Source organism: Heterocephalus glaber, unplaced genomic scaffold (assembly GCF_053883595.1).
Source record: "Heterocephalus glaber isolate CG9 unplaced genomic scaffold, H.glaber_assembly_v1.0 deba00001610, whole genome shotgun sequence".
Taxonomy (NCBI): Eukaryota; Metazoa; Chordata; class Mammalia; order Rodentia; family Bathyergidae; genus Heterocephalus; species Heterocephalus glaber.
The window spans coordinates 2,338,267-2,360,813 of record NW_028258381.1 but is presented as its reverse complement, the minus strand read 5'-3'; the positions used below and the strand labels follow the sequence as shown (position 1 = coordinate 2,360,813).

Genomic DNA, 22,547 nt, shown 5'->3' with positions numbered 1-22,547 from the left:
GTGGTTTCTTTTGCCATTGATTTCCAATTTCGTTGTGCTAAGGTCTGATAATATGCATAAGATAATTTAAATTCCTTTCTATTTACTTAAATGTGTTCTATGAGCTAGTATGTGGTCTATTTTGGTGTGACGGACCAGCCGTCACCAGTTGAAAGGTTCCTGAATGGGGGAAAGGAGGACTGAGAAAATAAGACAAAGAGACAGAGTCGGGAGGGCTCCCAAGACCGAGCAAGCAAGTTTATTTTCACTTCTCTTTTATACACTCAGTGAGTTAGGTCATTAATCATGACCTTTATCCAAAACACCTGCTTCATTTGTTGCTAGTTTTCTAGACACTCCTCACCCTCATGGGCTACTTTGTTTCCTGGGGTTACAGAAGGTTCACCTTGTTGCTAGGGCAAACTCTAAAGGGAAACATTGGAGTTAGTGGAGAGACACGGTTCCCCATTACATAGTCTCCTGGCCATTTATAACAAAGGGTAAAATTAAAATGAAGCTTTTTGGCTGACACCGCTCCCCACATCTCCCCCTGTTTTATATAATATGATCAAGGTCCCTTGATCATGCAGATAGACTGTGCCTGTCTTAGGCGAGGAATATAAAGAAATCCCTTACCCATCATGGAGTCAAGAGCATCATTATACTCTTGCTCTGTCTTAGGTTGGTGATGTCTCATACTCCTCTTACCCGTCATTGACTACCAGCCTCTGCAGAGGATTACACTGTGGGCCTAGGCGGTGCAAAGTGTAATTGTAGACCATGGATACTTCCAGCCAACTTCACTGAGGAATGCATAAACACCCGCAATAGCACAGGAAGGATCATGCATCCAAGAAGCAACCCTCCTCCAATAATTGCTACAAAAATGAGTAACCGTGTAAATGAAGATGCAAATGGCAAAATTTTTCTAATTTGTTCAATAAAATCCTGTGCAGCCTGGGCTGCATCAAATTTTAAAGGCTCTGCATTTTGGAGATCCATAATTTCCTTATGAAGCCGTATTAAATCCAATGACACATTCGCACTGTGCGAAATTCCTTGCAAATGTTTCCTAATCCTATCCCACTCATAGCCGGTATCATTATACATCTTACTAGTAACACAAATCCATTGATAATCGGCATGACATTTCAGTTTGCTTCTAATTTTGAGCCCTTGTATTTCATTTCCTAAATATGTGACAATTGAATATAGGGCATCTATTTTTTGCTCCATCTTAAGATATATATCCTCCTGTGTCTTTAAGGCCATAGTAACATTTTTTGACATCTCATTAACATAATGCGCATTCTGTACAGACTACGAAAGGGCAACAGTGGCAGTAACAGCAGTGGCTATAAGAGATATGAGTGCAACTACTCCAGCAATAATTAACCCTACTACTCTTTTTTGCCTACTTAGAGCCTTATTAATTTCTTCCAACACCTGCAATCCTTGATCTGCATACCATGCCCCCGTAACATTAACAGGCATCATAACAAATGCTGGCTGTTGCAAAACCATAACCTGATTCTCTGTCCAGGTAACACAATTACTTATTTGACAATCAGAACAAGTAACATTATAATAACCATTACCATTTTGAATATTAACATTTCCCACAAGCAATACATAAGGGCGCATGACACAAGCAGTGACATTTCCTTTGGGATGATAAGAATTCTCGGGTTGGGCTTTAACCTCATCCAAAGCTGCAGCCAATTTCCAAATATATGTTTGAGCATATCCTTTGTCACTCCACCATAACCCTGCAGAGAGTGCTGTTTCGCTTAATGGTGGGGGACTAGGAAAGGGGGAATTATACATCTGGGCAGAGACATAATCTCGTGATGCAGACCAGTCCAAGACATAAGTATCAGATCCAGTAATATTATATCTCACAGGAGCATCCGCCACACATCTCTTCCATGGAATAGTCTTATTAGAGCATTCTCTCCTCCCACAAGGTGGAAAAGTCTGAGGCACTACACCAGTAGTCTCCATACCCACAGGTAGATGTAAACGGACTCCAATGATCCCGCTTTTGCATTGATCTACCTGCCTTCCTACCAAGGTGCGAGCACTCAGTCTTATACACCCGGTCTTGTTGATTTTGGAGAAACATATGGGGGTTCTGGTTCCTGATCCCGTATAGTTAAACGATCGGACCTCGTTCTTGTCAGGAGCCACTGGCTCATCCAACAGCCTGGTATTATTCACCCATACCATTACTTCTCCATTCTCCCAGCTCATTGGATGTACAACAGGTGGATCAGGTACGTAAGTCCAATAAAGTTCTCCATTACACACCATCATTAGATTCACCAGCAGGACAGTTGTCAGAATCATCTCTACGGGCAGAAGAACTTCCCGTGAAATGGACCAATCTTTCAGGCAGCCACCGGGCACCTTCAGCGTCCTGTGGAAAAACACAAACATGCCCTCATCCCCATATTAGTACCGGATCGGGACCATTCCATACACCCGTGAGGGGATCTTTCCATTTTACCAATGCGTATGATGCTTTGGTCTCTGGATGCCATAATCTTTCCGCTGCAGTCAACCCTTGAGCATCTACAATCAAAAAATTTAAAACAAATAATGCATGGTTTAGATAATTTTGTGGGGATAGGGGATATAACTCCCCCTTTCTTATTTTAGTCAATTGATTTTTAAGAGCACCATGGGCCCTTTCCACAATCCCTTGTCCTTGCGGATTTTATGGAATCCCCGTTCTATGTACAATATTTAATTGATTACAAAATTGTCTAAAGGCTTTATTGATATAGCCCGAGCCATTATCAGTTTTAATCATGGAAGGTAGCCCAATGGAAGCGAAACATTTTAAACAATGAGACATGACATGTTTAGAGGCCTCACCCACCTGGGCTGTAGCCATAATATATCCCAAAAATGTATCGATGCTGACATGTACATATTTTTGTCTTCCAAATTCAGGTATATGAGTAACATCCATTTGCCACAAATGTTAGGTTTTATTCCCCGGGGATTTACCCCATACTGTGGGACAGAGTGATGCAATGGGCAAGCAGAACATTGCTTAACAATCTGGCGCGCTGCTTCGCGGGTTATACGAAACTGTGCGCGCACGCTGCGGCTATTTTGATGATGAAGTTGATGGGAACGTGAGGCCTTTTCAATTTGGGTGAGCATCATTAAACGCATTGAGCGATCAGCCAACTCGTTACCTTCAACAAGGGGGCCAGGAAGGCCAGAATGAGCTCTGATATGTTCAATGAAAAAGGGTGTGGCCCTTTGCCTAATAAGATCTCTTATTTTTTGGAATAAACATAAGATCTCATCCTGTGATGTTTGAAGCAACTCAGCAGTCTCTAATAGTGGGATAGCTCTAGCAACATAACAACTATCGGTATACAAATTAAATGGCTGTTCTGACAAGACTTCCAACACTTTAGCTACTGCTGATAATTCTACCACCTGAGCAGAGGAGGATTTAACAAAAAATTGATGAACTTTATCATTTAAAACATAAACGGCTACTCCTGAGACAGATCCATCAGTAAATACCAGGGAGGCGGCCTCAAGAGGTTGTTTAGACACCACTTGGGGAAAAACAAAAGCATGTATTGAGGCGAAATGCAACAGGCGATGACATGGAAAATGATTATCAATTTTGCCTGGATATCCTGCAAGGGCTATACCCCAATCACCTACATTTTGGAATAACCAATCAATCTGTTTATTATTATAAGGAATAATGGTAGCAGGGGGTTCTTGTCCAAAATAACTCCGGGCTTCAAAACGACCCAGACTTATTAATTGGGCCACAGCTTCATAATATGGAACTATAACCTTGGATGGAGAAACTGGCAGATGAATCCACAAAAGCGGCCCTTGTTGCCAAAGAACTGCAGTGGGCATATATTTAGTGAAAAGGATGCCCAAAATCCATGGCTGGGTATAAACCATGTAGGATATTTGCTGTTCTTCAATGGCTTTTTCAACTAACTTGATAGCCTCCCGGGCAGCCAAGGTTAATTCACAAGGAGAACTGGGATGTGGATCTCCTTTTAGAATCTCAAAAAGGGGCTTTAATTCTCCGGTAGTTAACCTCAAAGAGGGCCGGAGCCAATTAATGTCTCCTAATAATTTTTGAAAATCATTTAAAGTTTTAAGGCCATCTTTTCTTATATGTAATTTTTGGGGTTGAATACTATCTCTAAATAGGGTATACCCTAAGTAGGAGAAGGGAGAATGTCTCTGGACTTTTGAGGGGGATATCATGAGCCCACGGGCTTGTAAGGCTTTTTGTAAATCTGAAAAGGCAGCCAACAAATGTCCCTCCTTCTCATCTGCCAAAAGAACATCATCCATATACTGAATGACATACACTTGAGGATACTCTGCTCTAACCTGTTCTATAGCAAGAGCAACATATTTTTGACATAAAGTAGGGCTATTAGCCATACCCTGTGGAAGAACTACCCAATGATATCTTTTTACTGGTTCTTGAAAGTTTATTGAGGGAACACTGAATGCAAAATGTTTACAATCTGGAGCCGCAAGGGGGATAGTAAAAAAGCAATCTTGAAGATCAACAACTATTTTAAAGGTTCCCTTGGGTATGGCGGAAGGTTGGGGTATACCTGGCTGAAGAGCCCCCATGACTTCCATAGTGGCATTAACTTGCCTAAGATCTTGTAAAAGTCTCCATTTTCCAGACTTTTTCTTAATAACAAAAATAGGTGAATTCCAAGGAGAGTTAGAAGGAACAATATGTCCCTTGTCGAGCTGTTCCTGTACCAACTGCTCGGCAGCCAACATTTTGTCCCAGGTAAGGGGCCATTGATCTACCCACACCGGTTCATCGCTTTTCCAAAGGATCGGGTCAGCATGGGGTACAGGGGGACCAATAGCCCGTGTTAAAAATATCCAAGTCCTCTATTTCCTTGATTATCTATATATTGTAAGGGTTCGCATCTCCCTTGACCATGACGTCCCAGGCCCTGATTGGGTAGGAACCCTTGATTGAACATTTGGTGAGTAACTTGAGTATTGGGGCTATATAAATAAACTCCCATATCTTTCATGACATCGCGGCCCCACAAATTCACAGGTAACCCTGAAATAACATAGGGCTGGAACAATCCTGTATGTCCTTCATTATCAATCCAAGAAAGCAGATCACTGCTTTGTTCAGTACTACAAGTTTGACCTATTCCTTGTAACTGAGTAAGAGACGCTGTTTTTGGCCACATCGAAGGCCACTGATCGGCTCGAAGAACTGAGACATCTGCACCTGTGTCTAGCAATCCAATAAATTTTTTCCGTTTATTTTTAGTTCTAATTCAGGTCTATGAGTCCCAATATTTTGAATCCAATACACATCAGATGATCCAAAACCTCGGTTACCTCTTTTATCCTGAATGGCCTTATTGGGCATCGGATATAGAGGCAAAATTAATAATTGAGCAATCCGTTGTCCTGCCTCTATCACGATGACATCATGGGAAGTGTGGACCATAATTTTAATTTCCCCAGTATAATCTGCATCTATTACCCCAGGGGCCACCACGAGTCCTTTCATAGTATTGCCACTTCGACCCAAAAGAAGTCCTACGGTATTTAGGGGCAGGGGGCCCCAAACCCCAGTAGGCAGGGCTTGCATTCCCATATCGGGGGTCAATACTGCGCGGGAGGAGGAACAGAGGTCCAATCCTGCGCTGCCTGAGGTGGCTCGGTAGAGTTCAGAAATGCATTGCTTTTCTGGGCTGGGACGAAATTCTGAAGGGCCCCATACGCTTGTTTCGGGGCCTGGGGCTGGCCCCTCCTCCCGTTTCCCGGTAAAATATTCCCTAGTGCATCTCTTTTTGATCTACAATCCTGAGCCCAATGATTTCTTCATCTACATCGAGGGCAAAGCCCTGGTTTTTTATCATTTGCGGTGTTTTTCCTGCGTATCTCCTTCCTTCACACGACGGGGGCATTGTCTAACCTGATGACCCATTTGGCCACACCGGAAACAACTTCCTGGTGGCCCGGGAATCCGGGCTCCCCGCCTCTGCTGTACCAGAATTTGCTGTACAGTTTTTCCCTGTAAGGAGGCAGCCATAGCTAAGCCTTGGTTATAGGCAGGTCCAATTTCAGCACATAATCGAATATAATCCGAAATAGACCCTCGATTTTTATAGGGCCGAATGGCTGCCTGGCAGGGGGCATTAGCATTTTCAAAGGCCAATTGTTTAAGGAGCATAGCACTAGCATCTGATTCTCCTAACAACCGTGTAATCGTTTGCATAAGGCGATCGACAAAATCTTGAAAAGGTTCATCAGCCTTTTGTTTTATCTTAGACAATTCCTCTGCGTGCTGGCCGGAAGGGGGAATTTTGCGCCAAGCATGTTTAGCCGCAGCATTGGATTGAATAAGTGCCTCCCGGCGGAGTTCGGCTTGGGCTCGAATGGTGCGAAACTGTCCTTCCCCGGCCAGCATGTCAAAGGTAAAATTGATTCCATTCGCAGCATTTATCTCAGCTGCTTTCTGACATTGTTCCCCAAAATCAGTTTTCCACAACAAATAGTCTCCGCCTGACAGACAGGCTCGAGCAAGTTGCTTCCAATCCTCCAGTAAGAAAACATCAAACGAGGTGAGCTTGTGTAAAAGGGGCATTATCAGAGCTTGTGTAAGGGGCATATCAGAGCTTGTGTAAAAGGGGCATTGGGGCCATACTGAGAGCAGGCCCCTTTTAGTTCCTTTAATTGTTTAAAAGCAAGGGGGCGATAATCAGCCTCCATTAAATTATCCTGATTATCATATCATTGTATCACAGGAAAGGCCCTACGGGTGACGATATGTGGAAAGCCTGGGATTATTTCCCCGAGATCACCTCCTTCAGCCAAAATTTGCTGCAGGGGGGAAAGCTCTTTATTCCCTTGAAAAGTTTCAGGTTCCCTATTTTCCTGGGACAAAAACGCCTCCAGCAGGCAACGAACGACACCGGGAGGCAGTCCTCCTGATAGCATCCCCTCAAACTTCTGTCTCATTTGTTCTATTTCCTTTTTAAGATTTTCTAGTTCCATATCCCATCTTTTATCTTTATCATTTCCTTCCATAGGTAAAGATTTGTCATCTTCCTCCTGTGCTGCCAAAGCAACCACAGGGGGAAGAGGCCAACGATCATCTAAAACTTCCTCATCTGAAGGATCAACATTTGGAGGGGCAGAAGGGCCCTCATTCAAAAAGGGATTAGTGGACAGGGGACGGCAATCTTCCTCCTTCTTTTGTTCTGCATATTCTGGCATCTTAAAGCTTTCGTGCCGTGGATCTAAACTATCGCTTATGAGAGTCCATAGACTAAAGGCATCCACAGGCACCTTGGATGGCCCGTGGCCGGCATAATAATCCTGCAATTTCTTTCCTACCTTATTCCATAATTCCAAACTAACAGTTCCCTCCGTGGGGAACCAGGGGCAGACCTTTTCAACAAACTCTAAAAAAGCACAGAGCTGTTGATGCCTGATGCGCGCACCTCGGGCTGGGCCTGTAACATATTTTTAAGCGTTTGAGCGAACAGCGCCCTGCTACTGCCGTGCCCCATACTCTCCTGAATATTATCGCCGCCCGTCACTTACCGAGCGCCCTCGTATACCCGCGGTGTCCTTCACTCTGGTATCCCCCGTATTCAGGTCCCTGTTTGGGCGCCACCTGTGAAGGACCAGCTGTCACCAGTCGAAAGGTTCCTGAATGGGGGAAAGGAGGACTGAGAAAATAAGACAAAGAGACAGAGTCGGGAGGGCTCCCAAGACCGAGCAAGCAAGTTTATTTTCACCTCTCTTTTATATACTCAGTGAGTTAGGTCATTAACCATGACCTTTATCCAAAACACCTGCTTCATTTGTTGCTAGTTTTCTAGACACTCCTCACCCTCATGGGCTACTTTGTTTCCTGGGGTTACAGAAGGTTCACCTTGTTGCTATGGCAAACTCTAAAGGGAAACATTGGAGTTAGTGGAGAGACACGGTTCCCCATTACATAGTCTCCTGGCCATTTATAACAAAGGGTAAAATTAAAATGAAGCTTTTTGGCTGACACCGCTCCCCACATTTTGGAGAACATCCTGTGTGCAGCTGAGAAGAATGTGTATTCTGATGTTGTGTGCTGGAACACTCTGTAGGCATTTGTTAAGTACGTTTGTTCAAAAGTTTGGCTCAGTTCTGATATTTCTTTGTTGATTTTTTGTCTAGTTGATCTGTCTATTTGTGACAGTGGGGTATTAAGGTACCTCATTACAACAGTATTAGTGCTTATTTGACTTTTTATGTCTGTTAATATTTGTTTTATATAGTTGGGTGAGCTGGTATTTGGTCCATATATATTTATGATTGTTTTCTCTTCCTCTTGGATTGTTCCCTTAACAAGTATGTAGTGACCTTCTTTGTCTCTCTTGATCAGTCTTGGCTTGAAATCCACTTTGCCTCCACATAGAATAGCTATGCCTACTTTTTTGAGTTCCTATCACATGGAGTATTGGTTTTCATTTTTTTGACTCTTTAAGTCTATGACTCTCTTTTTCATTTAAATGTGTTTCTTGTACACAGCATGTTGTTGGTCTTGTTTCTTGATCCATTCTGCTAGTCTCTTTCTTTTGTTTGGTGAATTGAAATTATTTACATTGATGGTTATAACTGATATATATTACCTTATCCTTATCATGTTATTTTCCTGTTGTTGGTTCCTTTCCTTTCCTCTCTGTTTAACTGCTTGCCTTACTTGGTGGATTCATTCTGTTGAGGTTCACAGAGTTGTAATCTTTGTTATCTCTTTCTAGGATATCCTTCAGAATATTTTGGTGTGCTGGTTTGGTGGTCATGAATTTCTTCAGGCATTCTTTGTCATGGAAGTATCTTACTTCTCCATCAGTTTTGAAAGATTATTTTGTGGGTTACATCAATCTGGGCTGGAGGTTGTTTTCTTTTGTGGATTAAAATACTTCACTCCAAGTTCTCTTTGATTTAAGCATTTGTGTTGAGAAGTTTTCTATGAACCTGATGTGTTTTCCTTTATAGATGATTTGTTTCTTTTCTCTACCAGCTTTTAATATCCTGTTCTTATGTTGAATTTCTGGAATCTTGATTATTATATACCTTGGGTAGATTTTTTTATTATGCTAAATTGAAGTTCTACATGTATCAAATTCTTTTTCCACACTTGGAAAATTTTCTGCCATTACTTTTGTGAACAGATTCTTTATGTTGTTTGGGCTATCTCCTGCTTTTTCATTGACTTCAATCAATCTTATGTTATTCTTTGCATCATCAAGCAGCTGTTGGATTGATTTTTTTGTGGCCCTTTGCTATTTTTAAGAAACCTTTCTTTTCATGACTGCTAACCACAAACTTGTCTTCTAGATCTGATATTCTGTCCTCACATTGGTTGAATCTGTTGCATATACTTTTAATCTCCTGGGTATCTGTGTGAATCTGTTTCATGGATTCCTTTTCTTTCCTATGTTGGGTATTCATGGTTTTTATCATTTTCCTAAGCTCCTCTATTTTTTATTTGTATCTAACCTAGATTCACTAATCATGCCCTTCATTATGGTCATCATCTCTTTAGGTGCCTGAGAAATTATTTCTAATTTGATTGTTTTCAAGTGTCTCATTCATTTGCCTTGTTACTTTCACTGTTACCATTTCAGAGAGTTCAGGTGGGTGGGTTTCAAATTATTCTACCTCATTGACCCCTGGATTTGCCTTTGGTGAGCAAAAAGTCTGGGGTCACATGGTGCTTCTGTGTCTTCTCATTTTCTATTGTTTAAATTTAATTTCTGCATTGATAATTATAAATTGCTTATAGTAGGTAGAGTTATTGTTAGTATCAAGAGCCCTTAGGAAATGACTACTTATCAGAGATATCTTCTAGATATAGCTGGCTTTTGGCTTTTGAGTCTCTTGTAAGGTCCTACCTCAGTTTATTGGGGGTGAGAAGTTGCTGCCCATTTGGCCTAGCCCCCTGGTTCTTTGGGTCTGGCCTATAGTATCGTTTATGACCCTCAAACAATCTCAGTCCTAGCACACATGAAAGAACAACTGATTAAAGCAACTATGTCACCTTCACTAAAGTAATACACTCAGTAATAACAATAGCATCAAACACAGCCTAGAAAATGACAAACTGTGGTAACTATTATTTGCCACCTTTAACCATATGAACAAGACTTGTAGTTATAAAACAAAATCTAACACAAAGCAGAAAATTGTATACAGTAAATATCTCCTCAATATAATGATTTTACCCTCAGGGCAGAAAATTTAAAAAGGGTTAGAGGAAAAAATATAGAAATAGAAAAAGAGAAAGAAATTAGAAGAAAGGCTTAAAGGACAAAGGAAGATTACACAAGTTTTGGAAAACTAGTAAATAAGACAAAAAGGAAAGAAAGAAGGAAAAAACAGAAACAAGAACAGAACAAAACAATAACAACAAAAAAGTATAAACAGTGTTCACACTCATATAAAAAGAACAAACAATCAAGGAAAGGAAGAGAAAAAAGCAAAGAAAGGAAGATTTCAAAAAAAAAATTACCACTTCAGGGTGTGTCTCCGCTGTCACTGGTAGACAAATGGGGCAAACAGAGCTCAGATCTATGTAGGTTGATCCCAGAAAGCCTGCAATAGAATTATGGCCTGGTGGTGGATGCTCCTAGGAACCCTGCATTTTCAGCTCCACTGAAATTTAGGCTCTTTCTGGTTTCTGGCTGTGAGGCTGGGATTTGAGTTGTTCAGCCCACAACACTCTAGGTGCCTCCTGCAGGCTTGAAATCAGCCCCCTACCCTGGGTGTCTCCCATGGTTGCATGTCACTCTGACATCAGGAGGCCTGAGATGGAGCCAACCCACTGCTGCTCAGAGTCCTGAATTCAGTTGGCCCCTTTCCAAAATGGCGACCAGCCAATCACCCTTCTCTGGAGACACCCAAACTGGACTGGAATCACTCACCAGCCACTGTAGTCTGCAGCATCCACTGCTCCCCTCCACTAGTGAGTTTCTCCATGGAGGCCTTTGGAATTACCAGTAGTCACTGTGTCTCTGCAGGTATAATCTGCTCCTCCCATGCTGAGATCCAGGGCTCCGGAGAAAGTGCCCCTTGCTACCTCCTGCTTCTTCATTGAGGTCCCTCTCTTCGCTCTCCCTGTGGGCTCTAATTCTCACTTTAGATTTCGGCTGGGTCCCAGAAACCCACTTCCCTCTCTCTTCTCTTCCACATACTGCTACATTCCAGTGTCTGGACGGCAAACCTCAGAGAGGCTGTTTTGCTGCTGCTCACCACTCTGCCATCTTCCCAGAAGTACCAAAGACAAAGATCTTAACAAGTAAAAGTCAGATTACCTAAATGAACAATAATGACATTGCTGTGAGCAGTAATGTAAGTTAGAGGAAAGTGCACTAGAATTTTCAAGGGGCTGAGAGAAGAGAGTTGGCCTCAATTCTATGCACAACTAAATTCTCATTAAATTAACAATAACAGTAATTGATTGTGCACACTTAACAGACTCTGCTAAAGGATACAATTCAGAAAGAATAAAATTGAACTCAGAAGAAAGGAGTGAGATAGAAAAATTAATAGTAAGCAAAGAAATTATTAAAATGTAGATTATTCTAAAAGGGCCTTGATTACAATATAAGAAAAATATAATGATAAGAATTAATAGGTAGTGAACCTATGTCACAAGTGTTGTTTTTCTCTTGTGACAAAAGATGTTAACATATGAGTTGTTTTTTATAAACTAAAACCTCACTATTCAGGTTTAATTGCTATGTTGGCACTTTGCAATAAATAAGTGGGTTTTGGGTTGCAATTTGAGCCCTCTTCTCTAAAAGGCTCGCCATCACTGGCCTAGCACATTTAAAGGCTTTCTGTTATTCTGGAGGTAAATAGAGATATTTGTTAACTGTAGGCTTTGAAAGTCACATGTGCACGATCATATTGTTGACATCACCATTAATAGAAATGAAAGGTATATTGTTCAAACCCATAAGATATTCTTAAAAAGCAGTGGTCTGATGCAGTTGGCAAAATATTTCACAGCACTGGAGCTGAAATTCTATCAGCTTGGTGAAATGTGCACCCACCTTCCTAGCCTCCTTAGAAGTTTTTTCTTTCCTGCTATTGGGTGTCCAGGACAAACCTCCAGTAAGGCAAACTGTAATGGCCCATTTCTTGGGTTGGGTTCCTGTGATTTTCCTCACCTTGTGTCCTGGTACCTGGCATTTAACAGGGATGCTCATGTTTACAGAATGAATGGAGATGAGTTGCTAAAGGTCACACAGCTACCAAGGGTCAGATAAGGAATGAGAACTCAGACCTTTGAATCCCCGGACTTATTTCTTTTCTTAAACCAAACTGAACAAATTATTCTATCTGAAATTGTAATATATCTGTAGTACTTCATGAAAACAACAGATGCTTGTTTAAAGCAATCAGAAAGCAAATAAAGATGGAAAAATTTCACATCAGTGACTACTGTCCATCCTCTGTTTAAGAAAACCCACACTGCAGGTCATGCTGGTGAAGGAGCTGAATTCCAAAACAGGCTTTTGGAGAAGTATGTAGCTTTCCAGGTGAATTTGACCTTAAGCATCTAAGGCAGGCTTTACTCGGGCATGATACCAGGGAACTGATGAGTGTCCCCATCCATCCACCAGCGTATCACTGTGAGAGATTAAAACTTTCAAAAACCTCTGCTCACAATGTGAGTGCCTCAGGACTCAAATGCTGATTGGCTAAAGGGCTAGAAGGCAGAAGGGCTGCAAACTTGCCCTTGGAAGATTCTGCCCTGGATTAGCAAAGGAGAAGGAAGTGGAGGGAAGGGAGAAAAAGAGGAAGAAAAAGCTAGAAAGTGAAAGAAGATAGCAAATTTTGGGGGCTGACTTCAGCATCCATAACCCACATTTTAAAATGGGAGCCACCCTTCATGACTTTGCCTCCTAACAGTGATGTTACGGAGCAAGCAAGAGATGAGTCTTTTGATCTTTGACCAGCACCTGCTGACTACATTAGAGTTTCCCAAATGCAAACCTGCACTGTCCACCTGATGTTTTCCCCAGCTCTTTCTCATCAGTCACAGAGCCAAGAATAGCAAATAGAAAAAGAAAATTATCCTCAAGCCAGTTTCCCTTCAAAAGGAGGAAGGTCAGGAAGAAGGGTGAGCTACTCAGGGGAGGAAGGAACAAAGGAAGGAAGGAGGGAAGGAAGGAAGGGAGGGAGGAAGGAAGGAAGGAAGGAAGGAAGGACAGGTTTGAGAATAGGTTTAGTCTGGGCTCCTACTGAACACTTATGATGCCAGAGCCCAGTGACAGATGTCTGGCTGACGGATTAAAATTCTTAGGCATAGTCTATTCCATCCATTTAGACAATCCTTTGTCTCATTACCTGCCTCCTACACCAAAAGAAAAACATCAGAAGGGAAGCATGCTCTGCTACAAAGAGTAAAGGAAGTTAGCATCTCTCTCTCTCTCTCTCTCTCTCTCTCTCCTCTCTCTCTCTGTAATATGTTATCGAAAATCGGCTGAGGAATTTTGGAAGCAGGAATAAGAAACATTTCTCCCACACTGTAATGACTAAGGTTAATTTTCTACTCCAGTGCTCGACTTTGAGATACAAAGTTCTCTTTTTTCATAATCAGTCTCCTTTAACTCTTCTCACAGGGCCATGGCACTTTACCAGGAAAGAACTCCGTGTCACATTTTCAACTCACTGGGCCAGGAACAAGGTGGAAAACTGTAGGTTTTCTAGGAGATTGTTTCACAGCATTTCAGTCAAAGCCTGAACCACAAACAGAAAGCAGATTGTGGACCAACCATCCTCGATTCATCCCACTCTGACTCCAGTGCCCCAGGGCTTGGAATAAGTGGATTGTGACCCAGCTATGAATATAGAACTTTCTCTCCTAAGCCTCTTTGCTATTTGTACTTTTTCAGCATTCATGGCCAGCTGCTTCTCTCTGTAAATATCTGCATATTTCCAGGGGCTGTGTCATACACTTTTGCTGGAAAAAATCTCTATTTGCTCCCAAGTGGGTTTGAGCTGAGAAGAAGCCGATAAAGGGGTACACATTTCATTAGACTGGGTGAGCATTTGCACTGCCATCAGGCTTGCCCAAGTGAAACTCTGCTGTAAGAAGCCCCTTCTGAAACATTACCTGTGGAAATGCTTTTGTCTTTGTGACAATGGGCACTTGACATCGGTGAGCCAACTCTGTGTTGATGAGAACTGCCTGTCCTCAGCTCCTAGATTCACAGCCTGTCCTTAGCTCCTAGAAAAAAAACCCTGCTTCTCTCTGACCTAATTACAAGAAGTCCCTAAACATCATCATGTTATAAAAGAAGCCATGAGTACAAATTACTTTGTGAGCAGTGTTGCTGGGACTCAAAATGCGTGTGCAATTTGGAGAAGGCGTTTGCAATCTGCCAATAAAATGCAATCCACAGGCAGCTGTGCTGCTCACCAGCACCAAGTACGCTCTTGGCACGTGTTGTTCCTGGTTTCCCTCACCTTCCACATAGCCCCATCTACAGAAGGTCGGGGCAGAATCTGAGTGCCCTTCTGCGTGTCAGCAGACTGTAGGTGGTAGTCTCCAAAGCTAGGGGCTTCAGATATTTCCCAGGTTAGGCAGTCATTTCTTGGCCCAGGCCTCAACAACAGCTTCCTATTGCCATGACTGATTTTAAAACACCCAGCAAACAAACAAACGAACAAATGCTATGCCACCAGAGCTATCATAACAACAAAACTCACAGACAGAAGTAGCTTTCTGTAAGTTAATCCAGTGCCTCAGGGAGCATAGTTAGCCACATTTGTTCAGTGTTTTAGGATCTCATTTGAATATTTACCCCAAAGGACCCCAAATAGGCTCCAGGCAGAAGCCCTGATTTGCCCGGGTTCTCTAATACCAAATGGAAACACGTGTAGGATATGGAAGACACATTTCAAGGGGCCCGTGGGATGCTGTGAGGACCCCACTAAGATTTACAAGTCCTTCTGGGGAAGAGCTCCATCAGAATATGGCCACAGGCCCTGGATAAAAGGATTCCAAACCTCTCAGAGAAAACAGAAGGGAGCGCTGAAATAACAACAGACGAGACACAGGTACCATTCAGATTGGCACTGTGTTGCTATGATGGAGAGCACTGCCTAGTAATGATCCTGTCTTTAAGGTGTTCTGTGACATGGCCACCATAGGAGGCGGGAACAGGCCACTTAGGTTTTCAAGAACTTTCAGCAGGGAAGCTGAACAGGCCTTTGCGCCTGCAGTCTGTCCACCCATTAACTCCAGCCCTCCATGTGAGCAGCATGTGAAGGGTCAAGGGGCCCAAGTTCTGCACAAACTGCCTGGAAATATCTCACTGGAAGAAAAGATTCAGATTTGTGTCTTTGGTAATTTTCATTTACTAAAATATTTCATCCCTTTACATTACCAGAGACCGTGCTTGGCACTGGGAATATAAATACAGTAGAAATGAATTATTCTTCTGTGGACTGACAGGGGAGACAGACAAGCAAAAAATTGAAAAACTATAGCATCTAAACACAGTGTGAGCTCAGAGGCAGAGAATCTGACTCAGATTCATGGGTGGGATGAGGAGAGATTTCCCACAGACCCTGACCTGATCAGAGGCTGGGACACCAACTCAGAGATCACTGGGCAAAAAGAAAGACAAGGCAGAAGGAGAGTTCTTATGTTTAAGAAATTGCTTTCAGTGTAATGCACATATGACAAGAAAAAAACCCCAAAATACAACAGAAGAGGGAAAAAGCCAATCATTAGCACTAAAAGCTATTTTTTTAGACAATAAACTTTGTTTAGATTTCACAGGATTTAGGATAAAAACAAGGCAAGAAGAAAACAACAACACAACTGTGTTGATGTGAAATAAGCCACTGGCCTGTCAGTCCTGGTGTGTGCCAGGAGCAGGGTGGGCAGTGCCCAGGGACAGGAGGGCAGGGCCACAGGGAGCAGGTGCACTTCTCCAGCCTGTCCACCTGCCCTCCCCAGGCTGGGCACAGCATGCTGATGTGGTGGCTCTAGATCCTGGACCCCAAAGCACACCGTCAGATCTCATGGGCAGCTTCTACAAAACCCAGGTGTCCAGCCTGATCCCACCTCTCTGTTCTGACGCAGTGTGGGAGAACTCTTCAAATTTTTCAAAGTGCAGTCTGGGTGAGGCTGACAGGGCGACACCCTGATGAAATTTCACAGGGAATGTAAACTTCTGTCAGAAATATGAGCAACAGCATTTTCTTCTCCTAGTGCCAGGAAAGACCTGAACCTTCCATTTCTGTGCAACTTGTACTTGCACCTTCAAAACTCGGTGCAGTTTGTAGGTGAAATCTGTTCTCATGAAGAAAATAATTCGAAAACAAAGATGAGCACATGGAGGATGGAGAATGCTGCAAACCATTCTTACATTTCTCAGGAGTCACGTGTACACCACTGGAGCGCCCACTGGTGGGCATCTGAAAGCTCCTCCTCCTCCCAGCATGCCCTGGGCTGGAGTCCCCCCTCAGTCAGAGGGAGGGAGGCCACCCCAGCATCCGAGACCCCACTGTGGGTTTCACTGTAGATTCTGGAGGCAGCCCCCACTACACTTGTGCATTCTTTTCTTTTCATTAAATTTTTTATTAGTGTAAGGTTGCAGTAAATAATAATTACATTGATCTTGAGAAGTAATGCCTATACACATCACATCCCAATCATTTTCACTCCCCCAGTCTCCTCTCTCTTTATTCTCTTCATTCTCAGATCCCCTCCCCATCTCCAAAGTCTAGCTCTCTGTTTCCTAACATCTATCTTTTATTTTGCTCCTTAAATCATTTTTATTTATATTTCTCTTTTAGGAGAAGCATGCAAAGTTTAACCTTTGGTGTATGATTTATTTCACTTGGCATTATGGTCTTAAGATTCATCCATTTCCTGCAAACGACTCAAATCCATCCTTCTTTATGGCTGAGTAGTACTCCATTTGTGTAACTACGACATGTTCTTTATCCATTCATCTGCTGATGGTCATATAGGCTGCTTCCAAGGCTTAGCTATTACGAGCAATTATGAGTAATGCTGCTATAACCAAGGTATGTGTGCATCCTTGTAACATGGGTTTAGCTCTTTCTGGAAGATGCCTCAAAAGAGGAATAGCTGGGTCAAATGGCTTTTCTGCTTTTAGTTTTTCAGGAGTCTCCATACTGATTTCCATAGTGCTTGTACCAGGTGACATTCCCACCAACTATTCAGGGTTCCTTCTTGTCCATCACCTCCCCAGTGCTTGTTGTTTGTTGAGCTCGTGATGATGGCCACCCTTGAGTGAGATGAAGGATCACTGCTGCCATTTGCCTCTCTGGAGTGGCCAGCACTGGTTTCTTATGCAGCATGTGTGAGGATGGTAGGCAGTCTTGACTTCTTCGTCTTGGAGACTCTGAGACTGACTCCCTCTCTCCTGGTACCCTCACCCCTGTCATCACGAAGCTACCTGCACTTCCCATGTCCCCTGCTTGGTCCTTCTGAAGAATCCCTCCTCTGGGACCGGGAGCTGCAGACTCAGGCCAGGAGCTGGGGCGCCAGGGCTGCTCTCTACAGCGGGAGTCCCTGGGTGTCCCGTGCGCAGACTCAACCCAGGATCCCAGACAGCTGCACGCCAAAAGATTGAGTCTCAGGTGTCTGGAAAGTTGTGCCAAGCAAGAGCCCTGGGATCCTGAAAGAAGAGGATGCGGGGGCAGCGCGGTGGCACCGTCCTGCCGCCAGGGGGCAGGAGAGAGCCGCGCCCAGCCGATGTGGATCACAGGCGCCGCGAGGAGGGCAGCGACACTCGCGGACCACGCACAGGCCTGCGTCGGCTCTTGGGAGGCTTAGGGAGCACACAGTCACCTTTGTTTCCAGCACTGCTATTCCTAGCCTTGGATGAGCGTTTCTTGTTACTGGACGCAGACACTGTAGGGGAGATCAAGAACAAAAAGTAGGTCCGGCTCTGAGTCTCCTCAGCTCCGGGATGCGGGGCCCAGGTAGGGACACGGGGAGTGGCGTGACCACAGCTGCAGCCGGCTGAGCGTGTCCGGTGGGAGGACTGAGAAGGACCTGACCCCTTCCTCCCCCTTCCCTCCTCCAGGCTGCTCCTAGGGCCTCGGGCAGCCGAGCCAGGGCGTGCGGTCCTTCCGGTCACTTCCACGCGCTGTGTGCCGAGGCCCTGGGCTGCAGCGGGTCCCAGGAGGAGGAGGCGGTAGAGGAGGGGACGCTTCCCCCCAAGGGGAGACGGCGCTGCATCTATTTCGCGTGGGCCCGAAGTCTTCTCCAATATCACCCATCACCTTTAGAGGTTCTTCGCTGATGTCCTCTCCCCGGCTGCTTTCTCTCTCGGAACTGCAATGTCAGATCTCACTTTTTTAGTGTGCGCTATTTTCCACTCTTTTTGTCTCTCTGTAGCGCGGTTGTGGCCTTTCTTCAGATGCCTTCCTGAACACCAGACCCTGTCGGCGCCGGCCCACTGCCAGTCCTGAGCGGCCTTCGGGTGTTTGGGGTGTGCACCAGGGTTCTTGCTAAATTCAGTCGATAGTCTCTGCTTCATTTCACAGTGCTGATTTCTGAATCTCTTTCTCCAAACATCTGAATCATTTTTATTCTGTAAACAATTTTAACATCTAAAATCTTTGTAGCCCTGAGTCCTCAGCAGTTTATCTCAGCTACTATTATTTATAGAGCCTCCTTTCCTTTTTGAAAAATACATAAGAATTATTCAGTTGTGTGAGATTGCAAATCTTGGAACATTGTGAGAATGCTTGGAGGCCTGGGTTGCAATTCACTTCTTTTTTATTAGTTTTTGTGATACATAAAAATTTCATTCACCCTGGAGAATTAACATATATATATATGTCACATTTTGATCATTTTTCATTCCCCTTCCTTCCCTATATCCCTTTCTGTCTCCACAGAGTCTACCTCCCTGTTTCCTACCACCTCACTTATTTTGCTTTTAAAATTATATGTATTTGGGGTATCTTATATTAAAAAAAACATGAATTATTAACATGTGTCTGATTCATTTTACTTAGTATTATAGTCTCAAGGTGCATCCATATTCCTACAAATGACTCAACTTTATCTTTCTTTATGGCTGAGTAGTACTCCACTGCGTATGTATACCACATTTTCTTTATCCATTCATCTGTTGATGGACATAGGCTGCCTCTAAGATTTAGCAATATGAGTTGTGCAGCTGTAAACATGGGGATGCGTAGATCACTGTAATGTGGTGTCTTCACCTCTTTCATGAAGAGACACAGGAGCACTATTTTTAGCTGGGGACATAAGGGATAGGAACAGCTTCCACATTCTTGGCTTAGAATTTGGGGAGATTGCACAGGTACTAACAGTTGGATCTCTAGATCTGCTGGGGAACTTGTTCTCATTACACATTCTTAAGAGAGGTGTGTGTGTGTGTGTGTGTGTGTGTGTGTGTGTGTGTGTGTGTTATTCCTCTATTTAGAGAAGAGGGAAGAGATCAGGTCCAGCAAACTTCTTTACTGTCCTTCTTTGTGGGGCAGCCCTTGTGAGCCCTCTCTGTCTTGCTGGCCCTGGTCCTGGTCCCGTCTTCTGCATGGCCCTGCATCCCGGGTTGCTATGAAAGTCTGAGTCTGGGGCCCAGTCCAGCTCCAGAGCCGCTCCTCCCTGCAGTTGCTGAGTGCACAGGTGAGCGCGCTCTGCCCTTGAGGGTCTGCCTCTGTCCTTGCCAACTCAACTACCCACTTTGAAAGTTCTCTTAAAAAGTCTTTGTCAGGGCCGGAGATTTAGCTTAGTGGTATTATGGGTGCCTCACAAGCACAGGGTTCTGAGTTCAATCCCCGGTACCAAAAGAGAAAAAAAAAGTCTTTGTCAGCATTTGGAGTTATGTTAGCAGAGATGTTTTTAGGATATATTTTCTTTCATACTCCAAAAACTCTCAGACCTAAGACATCTATGATTGCAGCTATTTTTCTCCATGTGATTTTCTTTTCTTACAAATTTTATGTTAGGCCCAGGGATTCAGCTCAGTGGCCTGGTGCCTGCCTGGCAAGCACAAGGTCCTGAGTTCAATCCTCAGTATTAGCAAAAAAAGAAAAAAAAATTATGTTAAATGAACAGACTCCAAGACAACACTTCGTTGTGACTATAGGTGTAAAAAGAAGTTAAGGCAGGGACTCTAGATGCTTAAATAGAGATGGAATTGAGGCACAGCTCCGGCACAAGGAACACTTTACTTTTTTGCCTGATTTCTTAATCCCCCATAGGAATTAAGGCTGTCCTCCTCCACAGCCTCCATTCTTAGCCCCTCGAGTTTTCTCTGCTCCTCTCTTTGCTTCTGCTGAATGCCCTGTCTCATCATCCCCTGGGCCTGCTTCTTGGGCTGCCTCGGGGGCTTCTTTTGTCCACCTTCATGGTGACTAGGCACTTGTGGACCCTCCCCAGACCCAGCTCCCAAGCTGGCAACTGACCTGATGGAAGCTATTTTACCAATGGCATTGTGCCAATACTGGAAACACTGAGTAATTATCTCATTTAATCCTGAAAACAATCCTATCAGGAGGAGATGATCAATTCCACAGCTCCCAGAGGAGGGAAATAAGGCTGAGAGGAAGCAAGCTGCCCAGGATAGCACAGATGTGAATTGGTGAAGCCAGTTGCTCTGATGGCCAAGTCTGTGGCTCTGTTCACAATAAACAGCTATAATGACTGCTGTCGTAGGGTATGTAGACTAACTAGTAAATGTGAAGTTCTGCACTTCCTTAAGCATTTATCATGTTCATTGTTTTTACACCAAAGTCAAACTTAAAACAGCATCTATCAGAGTTCAGATAGAAAAGAGCTCTTTCAAGTCTCCCAGGGACTCGGGTTTAACAGTGGAATAGGAGCTTACATTGTGTTAAGGAGTCAGGGCCAGAAGAAGGTTGAGTTAAAGAGATAGAGGACAGAGAGCACTAACCACCATGGCTGCTGCCCAGCTGGCTGGGTGGGCTGAGGCTGGGGAAGGCTATGAGGAGCTGAATGCATTGGCCTGAGAGGTGAGGCCAGTGAGGGACAGCTCACAGAGAAGGGTCTGTGGGAAGTTCCTCAACCCTGGAAACCTACTTCTGTGGGGGTCTGTCAAGTGCTGCTTGGTGGGCCTGTGGCTGCTATTGGTTGTCAGACCAAATGGTGAGGAGACAAGTTGAATGAGGAGCAGAGGATGGCCAGGATGAACTGGGCCACCCCCCTCTCATCTGTAGCACAGTCCTCCAAGCGTAATGGCCTCTCTCTCACACCTCCCTTCCTCCAAGGCCCTTCTAAGCCCTGCTCCTAGCAACTCCAACCCAGAACCACAGAGAGAAGAGGATGCTGGGAAACAGTTCTTAGCCTTTGGAGAGGCAACGCCATCATGCCTGCAGACGATCTAGCACAGAGCTCTATGGTGACTGCCACAGTTTATGTCTAGATGTCCTCCCAAAGCCTCATAAGTGCATAGGTGGGGCTTTGGGGAGGTGATTGGATTGGATCATGGGGGTATGATTAGTTTATAGCTAAATGTGATGTTGAGAAGTGAATCCTGCTTGGACGAGGTGGGTCACTGGGGGCGTGGCCTGGAAAGATCTGTCTCCCTCCCTCCTCCCTTATCTCTCTCTGTCCCCTGTCTGCCATGCCATGATCTGTTTCTCCTCTGTCATACTGCCCTGCATTGGAGCCAGCTGACTATGGATGGAAACATCTACAAACTGTGACTCAAAAATAAACCTTTCCTCCTTTAAATTGTGGGTTCTGGGGGCTGGGGATGTAGCTCAGCAGCACAGCACCTGCCTGGCAAACATGAGGTCCTGAGTTCGGTTCCCAGTAGCAAAAGCAAAACAAAAAAAAGTATCCCTAAATTGTAGGTGCTGGGTATTTTGTCTCAACAATGAGAGAGGACCCTAAAACAGTGACTGAGTGACCCTTTAAGTTTGTGGATATACCATAAATACACCTTCAAAGTGCAGCACTTCCTTTCAAATAAAAAGAAATCAATCAATTCAGTATTTAGCATTTTTTTTATCTGCAAAAAAGTTATGACATAGAATTTAATATAACTTTTGAATATAGGCCCAGTATTATCAATAGGCTGATTGGCAAAAGGCTTCAAGATGGGCCTGCTGTTGTCTAAGAAAAACTGAGAAGACATCTTAATACCTTCATTTTCAGACTCATGAAGCTCCCAGTCCAAAAACGTTTAAATGAGTGACTGTTCCATGTGACTAGATCTAGGAAGCGGTCCATTCAAGTTTAAAGCATTACTGCCAGATGTTCCACTAATGTTTTTCTTGTTCACACTTATAACCTATTCATGTTTTGTGTTCTTTCCTCTTTTTCTTTTGAGTATCCTCAATAAGCTGTCTTAGCTACTGCATATATCCCAAACATTCATCTATCATAGACCTGCATCTGGTTAATCGGCAAGAGTTGATCATATCATGTTGAAAAGGCAAGAAAAAGCATCAAAGATAGAGAATAAGGCCCAAGGTCTCCTAACTTTTTACTGCCTTAAAAAAAATAGGAGGGATCA

General features: G+C 43.7%; 1 protein-coding gene across 2 annotated transcripts; it reads right to left on the bottom strand.

Annotated features, from left to right (window-relative positions):
• Positions 1-213: 213 nt before the first annotated feature.
• On the bottom strand, positions 214-7,829 carry LOC110346484 (endogenous retrovirus group K member 9 Env polyprotein-like). Of its 2 annotated transcripts, XM_087195979.1 has the most exons (3): positions 7,591-7,826; positions 2,489-2,553; positions 214-2,398 (listed from the first exon to the last, which is right to left on the bottom strand). In XM_087195979.1, the coding sequence occupies exon 3, from the start codon at positions 2,326-2,328 to the stop codon at positions 1,300-1,302; it is 1,029 nt and encodes a 342-aa protein (XP_087052105.1). In that variant the 5' UTR covers positions 2,329-2,398; positions 2,489-2,553; positions 7,591-7,826; the 3' UTR covers positions 214-1,299. The 2 variants fall into 2 exon arrangements, with proteins under 2 accessions (XP_087052105.1, XP_087052104.1); XM_087195978.1 differs by having other exon boundaries at positions 214-2,553; positions 7,591-7,829.
• Between the last annotated feature and the right edge of the window lie 14,718 nt (positions 7,830-22,547).

Bases quoted from the DNA above. Each gene is read 5' to 3' on its own strand.
- LOC110346484 (XM_087195978.1), bottom strand. From the start codon at position 2,418: ATGTTTGTGTTTTTCCACAGGACGCTGAAGGTGCCCGGTGGCTGCCTG.